Source organism: Arachis ipaensis, chromosome B3 (assembly GCF_059453495.1).
Source record: "Arachis ipaensis isolate K30076 ecotype BB chromosome B3, ASM5945349v1, whole genome shotgun sequence".
Classification (NCBI taxonomy): Eukaryota; Viridiplantae; Streptophyta; class Magnoliopsida; order Fabales; family Fabaceae; genus Arachis; species Arachis ipaensis.
Window position 1 is genome coordinate 24,730,234 of NC_142438.1, and position 13,126 is coordinate 24,743,359.

At 32.9% G+C, this 13,126-nt stretch overlaps 1 protein-coding gene and 1 pseudogene across 1 annotated transcript; one reads left to right on the forward strand and one right to left on the reverse strand.

The window, feature by feature from the left end:
• Window positions 1-368: 368 nt before the first annotated feature.
• On the reverse strand, window positions 369-9,583 carry LOC110269413 (uncharacterized; annotated as a pseudogene).
• Window positions 9,584-12,398: 2,815 nt separating this feature from the next.
• On the forward strand, window positions 12,399-12,842 carry LOC107634297 (Plant Tudor-like protein). The gene has a single exon (XM_016337839.3). The coding sequence runs from the start codon at window positions 12,399-12,401 to the stop codon at window positions 12,840-12,842; it is 444 nt and encodes a 147-aa protein (XP_016193325.1).
• The last annotated feature ends 284 nt before the right edge of the window (window positions 12,843-13,126 follow it).

Genomic DNA, 13,126 nt, shown 5'->3' on the forward strand with positions numbered 1-13,126 from the left:
GACATGTTTGATTGTGCCATCGGATTCTGTAAAACATATTAATTCTTAGTTAGCTACCATTGGAGTCAAGCTGCGAATACATCATAGAAAAATAGGGCAATGAAAAGTAGAATTAAATAAGTTTTCTTATACCAATTATTTTAACATCCCAAAATTCTGTGGTCTTGCGTCCCTTGCGCTTTTGAGCATCCGATGCAGCAAAAAGATTATCAACATGTTGGTCAAAAGAATCTACCTCATCTGCCTCTGGGTCTACCTCTTCGACGTCCGGTTCCGAGTTTTGAACATCATTCATGGAAGCCTATGGAGCAGGCAGTGGTTCGGTTCAGGGCGGACGAAAGGGGCGTAAAGACGAGGATGTGGAGGAACTACTGCCACTGGACGGCGGAATTGGCAGTCTGCTCTCTGCGAAGTTGAAGCCCATGACCTCCCACTTGAGGCTGCTGACATGCTATGTCTACATAGGCTTTCTTCGTGAAACGACCTACCCGGGGCATCTTTCCCAACTGCATTCAGATTAAAACGAAGTAATAACAATTAATATGTACATAATAATATAAATTAACATGCAAAAAGGACACCGGCATACCCCAGTTACATGAGTACATGAGTTGAGAGACCATGTTAACAAAGAAATCAAATATGTGGGGCATAAAAAAATATTGATGTATTCACAATTTTTTATGATGCCTAGAATCAAATTATTAATTTATGTTAAATATAATTATTCATGTTAAATATAATTATTCAATTATTTATGTTAAATATAATTATTCATGTATCATTTTTATTAACCCGAATATAGCTTAGATAAAAAAATTAGTAAGCCGAAAATAGCGCAGTAATAACGATTAATATGTACATCATAATATAAATTATCATCTTTCCCAACTGCATTCGAAAAATACGAGAGTACATGAGTACATCAGTTAAGAGAGTATATTAACAAGGAAATCAAATATGTTAGGCATAAAAAAACATTGACGTACTCACAATTTCTCTATAATGCCTAGTACCATAATAATATTCTGCACTATTGGAAGTTAATTTTAAGCTTGGGACTTATGAGTAGCATGTTTAACAAATTGAAAAAACATCATACTTAGTTATAATAGAATAGAGTTTCATAAAAGTTGCAATCAATGAGTTGAACCAAGATGTTGGAGCTTGGAACATTTGTAGGCCTACTTTAAATTTGGATAATCAAACATGAATTTCTATGGACAATCAATTTAATCAAAGACTTGATAAGATTGCTAAGGGGTTCCATTCAGTCTAATGAATTTCTAGGGACCCTTACATACTAAATACAAACTAAACATATTGTCGTTAATAGCATTGCCTAAGTTGGATGCTGTGAATATTGAAGGGAGGAACTAGGATTAATCGTGCTTACCTGCAGCGGGATGACTGGAGTGAGGGTGAGAGAGGAACCACGGGGATCGGGGAGTGAGAGAAGGGGCTCCAGGATGCTGGCAAACCGCAGAGACGGACGTGGAGGAGATGAACCTGGACGAAGCAAGCTACAATAAGGATTATTGGTATTAGGGGAAAAATAAGGATTTAAGGGGCAGTGGCTTATCTAATTTAAAATTTAAGTTTGTGTTTTTTTAGTTTTTTGTAATTTTTTTAAAAGTATTAGTAGGTATTGAAAGAAAAATTACAATAAAAAATAAATACTTAACGAATATATTAGTTTGTTATGTATATATTTATAACAAACTAATATTTATGTTAATTTTATTAACTGATTTAAGTATATAAATAATATTTTTATATAAAATATAAAAATAGTTGAATGAAAATACGTTTTCGTACATTTGTGTTGAATTTTTTTTTTTGTAATGTTTTTAAAAGTATTATAGGTTATTAATAAAAAAATTACAAAAAACATAAATACTTACCACAAATCATGCTTGATTCCCATCGACTGGAGGTCTCTTCGAGCTTTAATGTGGTCTTTAGACTTACCTTTCTCGTTCATTATAGTGAATACTATGTTGTCGCACACATTCTTCTCTATGTGCATGACATTAAGGTTGTGACGCAATTCATTGTTCTCCCAATATGGCAGCTCAAAGAATATACTCCTCTTCTTCCAAGAAGTCTTGTCTTGCATGGGAGTTTGCTGTCCGCGTGTCCTTTTCCCTGTAATCGATTGCACCTTGCCAAATTGGACATGCACACCCTCTAACTGCCGGATAATGTCTCTACCAGAGACTCTAATAGACGGACCTCTATCCTCTATCTTTCCATCAAAGGAGTACCGGTCTTTTCTGTATTTGTGGTCATGATTCAGAAAGCGACGATGACCCATGAAACACCATTTCTGGCTGTGTATAAGGCTGTTAGTTTCAGCATCCAAATTGCACGCAGGATAGGCTCTCCCACCGTACGTGTTCCACCCAGATAAGTTCTCCAAGCCTGAAAAATCACTGATTGTCCACATCAACGCAGCATGCATCTTGAAGGTTTTTTTCTCGACTGCATCATAAATTTCAACACCCCTCCATAATTGCTTCAACTCATTGATCAACGGCTCTAGGTACACATCTATGTCATTTTCAGGCATTTTAGGACCAGCAATAATCATAGAGAGGATAAACGAAGTGGGTTTCATGCAAATCCAGGGCGGTATGTTATACGGGATAAGAACCACTGGCCAAATTGAGTACTTTGAGCTCATGTTCCCAAAAGGGTTAAAGCCATCGCTAGTTAATGCTAGGCGAACACTACGTGGATCACGAGAGAAGTCAGGATATCGTACGTCAAATGACTTCCATACCTTGGCGTCCCTTGGATGCCTATACATACCATCAGAGTTATGACCTCTCTTATGCCACATCATGTCAACGGCTGTCTTACTAGACATATATAACCTCTGCAATCGTGGAATAAGGGGGAAGTAATGAAGAATCTTCACCGCTTGTGGTTTGCTGTTCTTTTTGACAACCATCTTGATCCTCACCCTAGAGTTCTTCTTAGTCTTATGCTTCCATCTCGATGTCCCACACTGCTTGCATTTGGTCAGCTCTTGGTCATTGCCCTGGTATAGCATGCAGTCATTTGGACATGCATCTATCTTCTTGTACGTGAGACCGAGTTTTCTTATGACTTTTTTGGCATCGTGCACAGTGGATGGAATCCGGGCATGCTCAAAGGCGTCCGCGAGCAACTCCAATATCATTCCGAAGGCCTTATCGCTCACTCCGCACATGGACTTAATGTGATAGAGCCTCACCAAGAAAGACAACTTAGAGAACTTTGAACATCCTGGGTATAATTCCTGCTCTCCGTCTTCGAGTAGGTCGTGAAAGTTGCGGGTCTCTCGACTAGGTTCATTGTATAAGTAAGGCAACTCATCCATAGCACCGCCGTCATGTTCATTCTCTGAGTCTTCTTCGGGACCGGGAAGTCCTGAGAAGTTGAATGCACCGTGGACCATATCAAGCATCGGGCCGTTGAAATGTTGTTCAGATTGATCTTCTTGTCCGTCACAAGAGCGCTCGACCCCGCATCTCTCACCGTGATGGATCCAAAATGTGTAAGTAGACGGAAAAGGATTGATCACCAAGTGATCAAACGCATCCTCTCTATTTTGTAAGAGGCAGAAGCCACACTTCGGACATGGACAACGTATCATCCCATAAGATGATGCATTGGCAAATGCAAAATCTAGGAATCTGGTCAAACCGTCCCTATATTCTGCACCAACTCGTGACTTTGAAATCTAACTCTTATCGATATCTAGTTTAATGAAAAAATTGGAATGACGACAAATCGTAAAATAAAGTCAGACCACGAGAAAAAAGTAAATAATTAACACTTGATATAGAATGGGCGATTGACTTTTAAACCGAATAATAAAACACACATTTACTAGCATACAGGATAATACACAGGCACCAGAAATGTAGGAGAAATTTGCTTACTCATTGAAAAATGATGCACTTTCAAAAAAAATTACTGGAAGAAAGAAACTCTGGGTCCGATGCCAAATATTTGAAATGGAAAATAAAATTCCTTCCTTAAAAAAGAAAAAGAGGAATATTATATTAATCTGAGAAATAAAAAAAATGAGAAATTAGTATAGTATTAAAATATAATGTATGAGTTGGCGAAGTCACTAATATAGAAATGAAAATGGGTAAATCAAAATGGTAAAAGTGATGACATGGAGGATATTTTTATGCTTGAAAACACCCAAAATGAAAGTATCAATATAAGAACACAATATATATAATAAAAGAAATGAAGACTTATTTTGAGTATGGAATACATAGGATTGACTCATTATTTTGTGCATCTTGTGAGGTTGTAATTTTTTCACCTAAATTCTAATTAGCAGAGGTTGAGGTAAAGATGCCCTGTCTTTGTTAAAAGCCACTAACAGGAGCATAGACTGTTTGGAAATTGTTAGAAAGTCAAAAGAATTGTTAGTATGCTCCTCTAAAATAGTGATCAAACAACTATATTAATAGTATAATGACAACGAGAAAACCATAAAAAGGAAAAAGGTCAAACAATGATCCAGAGTTTACACCACTGACAACGACATATGGATCTTAGCATTCAAGGGTGATAACTAATAACTGACCTGCTTGTCTGCTCTTTTAGTTCTAAGTTCTTCCACAACCTCTAAAGCACGAATGTTGAGATCTGTCTTGCCTTCAAAATCTGCATCCAAAATCATTTACATGGTGAAAAGATAAATAAAGACTTAAGTTTTCATCGTGGAATACACGTATCAAATAATAACATCTCATATAACTCCATGCTCATCAAAATAGGGGAATATAAAAATATCAAGCGTACACAAATATTCAAATCCTAAACACTGCAAATGTTTTTAAAGTCTAATAATTAACCAGCTATGGTGAAAGGAATAAGCCCTTTCAACTGATGCGGTTTTACATGTAATTAAAATTGAGAATATATGTTATGAATAGATGTGGGCTGCATAGCCATATTAAACAGGATGAAGGTAAATAAAGATTCATAAACAAACCTCCTAAATATACCACCAAGAATGAAATGGAAAATGACACCATGGCAATAAAATAAACCTGTTTCGTCCAATAACTAAGTGGAATTACTAAAAGCAATTCAAGGAGAAGAAGAAAAGCTACCACAAGGAGGCCAGGTACGAGTAAGATCACTAACACAAAAAAAATAGTAAATTGGTACCAAATCAAGAAGAAAAGGATTAAAGTGGACCAATTTGAATTACAACCTCACTAATGAGTCAATCACTAAAAATATCACTAATGAGTCAATCACTAAGAATATAACGTCTCATATAACTCCATGCTCATCAAAATAATGAAGACAGGGCATCTTCCTCAGTGTCAATTGAACCTTTCAATGTTATTATTTTAGTCTTAAGTAACGAAATACCATATTCATCCCTACCAAGTTCAATCACTAAGATTACATTTATAATAATAATGCAGAATTAATTTTACTGAATCAGGTTGGTAGAACATCTTGAATAATAGAACAAATAGATATGTGGAGTGGTTTGCCATTAATTTATAAGTCTTTAGATTAAAAATGAATACTTAATAAATTTCCGAAAAGACTTTGTGCAAGACTTATTGGTTCTACTCCATTGATAATACATGTCACAGTTGCAGGTACAAGAATATACCCCAAGTAAATTATTCAAGAGCTCCGATATACCCACCCGTCAGAGAACCTGATTCAATGCAAACAAATTGAGTTCAGAGAAAGTCAGAATTTAACTCCGAGAATTAGAGGAAACATTGAACAATGGTAACCAAGATATTGATAAGCTTATGAGAGATCTTGAGATTAAAACCATGGAAAATAAACATTCAAAACAGATCACAGAGGAAGGAGAATGCTTGTTTCTTTGGAAACTAGAGGAAGCCATGGATGTTCTTCTTGTTCATAGACACAGTTACAGTCTCTGGTAAGAAGATAAGTTAATTGAAAAAGCGAAAGAAGATGACAGCAACGGAAGTTATAGAGGATTAAGTGCTAGTGGTAGTTAAAAATGGTTTTATCTTTAATGTATCAATAAGGTTCTTAAATGTGGAAAAGACTCAAAAATTATGTTAAAAAATTCTTAACCTATCCAATTTGTTCAAATTTTACAATTTTGAATCAAATCCATGAAAAATTCTGGCCCACTTTTTCTTATCCTTATACGAAATGCAACCTTGTCTTTCACTTTGAGAAGATAATAATTTAATTTGAAGTGACAAAACAAGAAATAAAATTAAAATACTTAGTTCATACATATATATAACTGGTCCAAACCAAATATAAAAGTTTGATTCAACAGAAAAGGAAAAAAAAGGTGATACATCTTCGCAAAATTAATATTATTTAAGAATTATGAGCTCTTAGTTCCTGAAGTTATAATACATTACCCTAGCATTGGGCTCTACAAATATGAACATCAAACAGATCTTTTTCATTGATGAGCTCAAAAACACAAACATCTCCAACTTCTAATGATGAAGACTATTCAGAGTCTTATTAATCAACACTATAAAATATAATTTCATTAATACTATGTCAATTGTTCTACTTTGATTTTAAAAGGTAACGTTCTATTGTAATTAGCTCAAATTAAAACTCATATAAAAATTTCGAATAAAAAAGAACTTGACCCGATCCCCATGTTATTCCAAAATTATTGCCAATTGATAACGTGAACAGAACACCAACCAATCATTCATATATCTCCAGCCACCATCGCAGATAATCGAAATAAACAAATATTATATCATAATTAAATCGAAATATCTGACATTTGCGAATCTATGAAATTAAGTCCCAAGCTAAGAGTAATCATCTTCCACAACAATGTGCAGAGATTACAATATCAGACTTTCGGGGAATGAAAAACGAAAAAAGTAAAATAAAAGAAAATATGAAAGTGCATGGGTCTTGATAAGAAAGAAAGCAATCACAGGTTCAACGCAAAGCAAGCAGGTTATTTCAGCATTTAACTAGGAAATCAACTAACTCCTAAAAACACAGGGGTTCAGATATTGGAGAAAAATTCAATCTGAGTGTTAAATTGAAAAAAAATTTGGTCAAAATTAATCAAAATACGTTGTTCAGACCAAAATTTAGAAAGCATAAAGATTAAATTGATGCAAGAATAGTTTTCTCAATAGCCCCGAAACTTGAATTGGGATGAGGGAGAGGAACATACCACTGAGAGGGGAGTCTATTGCAATCGGTAACGCGAAGCACCGCCAAAGGGGAGAAGGCTGCCAAGGATGACACAGGGACGGATGGATTGGGATGACACCGACGACGTCACGCACATGCACGGCAGAAGGAGAAAACTCGGACGACCCCTTCTACTTCACCTTCGTGCACGGGAGCTACACGGCTGAGGGAGGAGCCTGTTGACCTACACAGAACGATGAAGCGGACTCAGTTGGATCTGACAGAGGGAAGGGTAAGGACGGCGGGGAAGGAGACCAGTGATTGCTATACCTTGGCTCTGAGGAAGGGTTCTCACGCCAAATACTTGAAGGTTATGGCGCAAAATTAATTTGGTCTGGGTATTTCATTAGTGAGGCAAAACCCCTTTCCCCCCATAGTTATTTACTGCGGTGAGAGCCGATTACCACCTCGGTTCAATTAATTTGGAGCGGCTCCAAATTTTGCAGCAGGATTCGCCACAAATCAGCCAATTTGGGGCGGTTGGGGACAACGGCCGGCCATTTGGGGCTGCTAAGTCCCGCACCTCTTGTAGTGGGTTGTCGGTGATTTCGGGTTGAGAGAGAAGGTTCATGTGACTTGTTTGGGTTATGGTTTTGCGTATTAAGGTAGGGGCTTTTCTAAAAGAATATTTTATATCTGGAATTGTTTATAAATTGATACTGGTGTGAGAATTATATATCTGTTTTTATTTGCTTAAACTAAGGATCTATGATTTTAAGAATTTCAATGAATTTTTAAGAAATTGAGATAGGTTGTCTTTCCCTAAAGTCTTGAGACTCGGCTGAGAAATTTTATTATCGAATCCTATATTAGGATGAATGATTTTGAATCCTTCAAAGGAGATTTTAATTTGGCCTGGTTTTGGAATTTTGGAAATATGATGCTGAGGGTGACTTTGTTTTAGAAAGGAGAAAGTTACATTTGAGGAAAAGTGGCTATGAGCCTGAAAAGATTTGTGAAATGGGGATTTTAAAGCCAAGACTGGAAAGAATTGATTTTCGATTTCAAAGTAAATTGAATTGAGAAAAAGTGATTTATGGCTTGAATGATGATTTTATGAGTTTGATGATGTTGGATGGTGGAAGTGCTTTTATGTTATGAGCCGGAATGGCTGTATATGATAATGAATTATGGCTGATTGTGGAATATGTTATGAGCCGGATGACTGAGTATGAATATGAATGATTTTGAGCTGATAAAGTGATTGTTGCACTTCCAATTATCTGAGATACGAGTTTCTCTAGGTGAAAGCAGTGGCTAGCCACCACGTGCTCCAGGTTGAGACTCGATACTCTGCTGACCCTATGTCGTAAGTGTGGCCAGACACTGTGAAAGTTCCGGATGAGCTCGCCCCCGTGAATAAACACCAGTGAGGGTGTTAGATGTGAATTATGATTATGATTGTGAATAACTTGGGTTGATGATGCACGACAGAGGGACGGTCCAATGATTAGCTACCAGAACTTATCGGGTTGGCTTTATAACCGACAGATGATATCATCAACCACTAGGACAGGCATTCATCATATGCATCTATGTGACATTGTTTGGATGTGCATATTGTACTTGGTTTGCCTTTGTGATTACTTGTGATTATCTACTAATTGTTCTACTTGCAGTAACTGTTTGTTTGTGCTTGAACTTTCCCATTTGTGTTTGCACCTGAGACTCTGTTGGACTATGGTAATTGGTTGTTATTTGGGTTATTTGGGCCTAGAGCCGTGGTTGATCATGAGGTGGGCCGAAGGCCATGTCTGGTTGATGTTTCTGGTTTGGAAAAGTATGAAAAACTAACCTGGTTAAGCATAGATGAACTTTTTGAAAGGCTTTTGAATTTATAAGAAATGAACAGTTTCCTCTTTCAGAAAAGATTTCAGATACTTTTTTTATAGTAGGCCTTTGTTTTTGAAAAAATACATAAGGTGGTTATTAATCACTGTAACGATTTTATCTCGCGTATCCTATTATAGTAATTCTGCAACCCGCCTATAGTGAGAACCCTTTCGAGGATGATGTTCTCACTCCCCTATAGGTCTTTTCTCTTTTCAGGTTATGGACGACGAAGTTCGAAAGAGCTTATTTCTTTTCTGTTAGACGATATTTCTGTATTGTTTTAGTATTTAAATTTCCCTCGCCTTTGACTTTGCAAGTTTTGTAAGAGGGATAAGATTTTTATATGAGATGCTTGTAAAATTATTAATATATATTCTTTGTGAGTTTTGTAAGTTGTATTGTATGTATCTAACAAAAAGTATTCTTGGGGTGGTTATATGGTTTAAAGTTTTAAACATGCTCGTATTTCATTATTAAATATTATAGGAGTCGTCGTAATACCCGAACTATCAGGGCGGCGCAGCCGGAAGCGTAACATTTTGATAGTTAGGGTGTTACACTAATTATTTTATCATTAATTAATAATTTATTTTTTAATTTTAAAAGTATTATAATTAAATGCATAGACTCTGATTAAGGATAAATATATTAGTCTATTAAACAAATTTTTTTAATTAAATTTTGATAGTAAAGTAATATTTCAAAATTTTCACGGTTGAAAATATCATGATTAGTTTATTTTAAATAGTTATTTTGAGATTTTATTTTGTGATGTATTGAATATGATTTTATTTTAATATTTTTTATTATATCATTAATTAATAATGTCTTTTCTAATCTTAAAAGCATTGTGCTTATGAAAGGAACCTGTATACTAATATATGATTATGAAAAAAAAGATATTTATATATTATTAAAGTTAAAATATGTGTAATAATATTTTAAATCAGTTAATAATAGAAACATATATGATTATGTTTTTAGGAAAAATATAATATTTTAATTTATTATTAATTAAACTAAATATAAATTATATAAATTATACTATAATCATACATAATTATTTGTTATTAAATTAGAGAATTAAATTATTATATTATTAATTAATAATTTTTTTATCTTAAAAATATTATAATTAAATTCATAAACTTAGATTAAGAAATAAATATGTTAATCTCTTAAATAAAATTTTTAAATTAAAATTTGATAATAAAATAATATTTTTTTATTTTTTCTTTGTTGAAAATCTCGTGATTAATTTATTTTAGATAGTTATTTTGAGATTTTTTTTAATATGTTAGATATAATTTTATTTTGATATTCTTTATTTGTTTACCTCAATTATTAAAAAAATATATATTTTTAATAATATTAAATAGAGTAAAGTATTGTTTTTGTTCCCAATGTTTGGGGTAAGTTTCAAAGTTTTTCCTAACGTTTCAATCGTCCTATTTAAGTCCCTAACGTTTCAAAACTGACTCAATGTTGTCCTGCCGTTAGAGATCCGTTAACAGAATTGACGGCGGAACAAAATTGAGACGATTTTAAAACGTTAGGGACTTAAATAGGACGAAAACGTTGGGAACAAAAATGATACATGGAAATAAATTTTAATTTTATCCTTCAATAATATCAATTTTTTACCATACATAGTATTCAATTTTTTTTAATCATATCTAAGTAAATTACACTTAATCATATTACTTTCATTTTAAATAAATTAATTTTTTTATAATTTTATTTTTAAGGATTTTTAGTTATCATAAAATGTTTATAAAATGACTAGTATATAAACTTGCAGAAAAAAAAATATATATACAATAAAATATAAATTATACTTTTTGTCTCTAATGTATCCAATGGCGGAGCCACATAGAACCAAAAGAGGGCAATCGCCCCCCTAATTTTAAATTTTTAGATGTAAATTTCAGTTTAACCCCCCTTAAAATTTTATTTTAGTCTTATTTCATTGTGTAAATATTTTTAGCTCCCATCTAATATTTCATCTAGTTCCGCCCATGTATCAAAATTCTTTAAAATTATAAAAAAATAAATTTATTTAAAATGAAAGTAATGTGATTAAGTGTAATTTATTTAGATATAATTAAAAAATAATTGAATACTATGTACAGTAAAAAATTAATATTATTGAAAGATAAAATTAAATTAAAATTTATTTTTATGTATCGTTTTTGTCCCTAATGTTTTCGTCCTATTTAACTCCCTAACGTTTTAAAATCGTCTCAATTTTGTCCCGCCGTCAATTTTGTTAATGGAACCCTAACGGCAGGACAACATTGAGTCAATTTTGAAACGTTAGGGAGTTAAATAGGACGATTGAAACGTTAGGGACAACTTTGGGACTTACCCCAAACGTTGAGGACAAAAACGATACTTTACGCTATTAAATATTTTTAAAATTTATTTTATACAAAAATACAAATATAATAACTTCTTATTATGACTACAAATAATTAATAAATGACTACGAGACAAATAATATTCTAATTTAATATCAATTAAATTGATCATTAAGTTTATTATTATAATGAATGAATGCGAAAAGAATAAATTTAGGGAAGTGTTAGGTAAATAATGACTATTTTGAACAACATGAACAACCATCAATTAAATAAAAATATACTACATCTTCAAATTATTTACCTAAATTTTAATATTAAAATAATCATCTGTACACCTAGTAAAATGAATATCCAATATATCTATTGTTTACATTATTTATTAGTATTTTCATTGTCTATCTATACTTTTCCATGAATATCATTTGTATTTTCACAATTTATATGACACTTTTAAACAATTAATACCTAACAGTAAAACATTCAAATCCTTTAAGTAATAATAAATTGCAAATTCATTTCATCAAATTGATAATGTTAGAGAGACAAAAAAATAGTCTAAACTTATATTATTTATTATTTATTATTAATTGTTGTTAGAATTAATAAATATTAATAAGATAAATTCTAACAATTTTAACTATTTTTTTTATTACCAAACATTTCTGTCCTTAAATTTCCAAAACTTTTGCTAAATTTTCCATCCAAAGTTGCAAATTTAGAGAAGAAAATCCAATAGATGGATATAAAATCAAAAGCATTGAAACAAAAAATTAATGGTTACTTATTACATACCAAAAACAAAAAGAGATATTTATTCTATAGATTTTATGAGACAATTTTCCAAAGCCATAAATTTATTTCATCCATTTTTTATTAAAAAACAAACAACAAAAAACCACGATTCTCAACTATATAAGTGTTCACATAGTCATATATCAATTGCTCATAATCCCATAACCATCTTTCCTCCATAACCATTTTTTTGTAGTCATGCGTCCACCATTTAGGAGTAGAGTCAGGTTTCAAATAGGGCAGAAAGTGGAGGTGTGTGGTAAAGAAGAAGGGTTTTTTGGTTCTTATTATGAAGCCACCATTGTTTCATGCCTTGGTAATAGCTGCTACCTTGTCCAATATAAAAACCTTCTAAGTGCTAGTGAGCCTAATAAGCCTCTCGTTGAGATGGTGAAACTTAAGGACCTTCGCCCTATTCCATTGGAAGATCTTGGATCTCATGAATTCATTGTTAATCAAAATGTTGATGTATTTGCCAATGATGGTTGGTGGGTTGGAAAAATTACCAGTAAGAGGGGTTCGAGATATTCTGTGTATTTTTCTTCCACAAATGAGGAGATTGTTTATCCTTCTTCCCAAATTAGGGTTCACATAGATTGGATTGATGGGTCGTGGGTATATCAGGATACAAATCAACAATGAATATATAGTTGGACCTTTTTTTCCCGTTTCCCGTTTCCCCTTTCTTGAAGATGAATAAATAAGATGTCATGATGAATAAGTTCTTGTTATTTTTATTTCTTATGTTTGTTCTTGTTATTTTTATTTCTTATGTTTGATGTAATGGGTGGGGGAGGAATATGTAGGTTGAAATTTGGATGTGGTGCTTTAAGCTTATTATGTCTCTTTTTATATGTATTATTAAATGAATGCGTTGTTTTTAATTTGATTCTCTTTGAGAATTTTTTGGCCGCTTCATGGTTTAT

Bases quoted from the DNA above. Each gene is read 5' to 3' on its own strand.
- LOC107634297 (XM_016337839.3), top strand. From the start codon at position 12,399: ATGCGTCCACCATTTAGGAGTAGAGTCAGGTTTCAAATAGGGCAGAAA.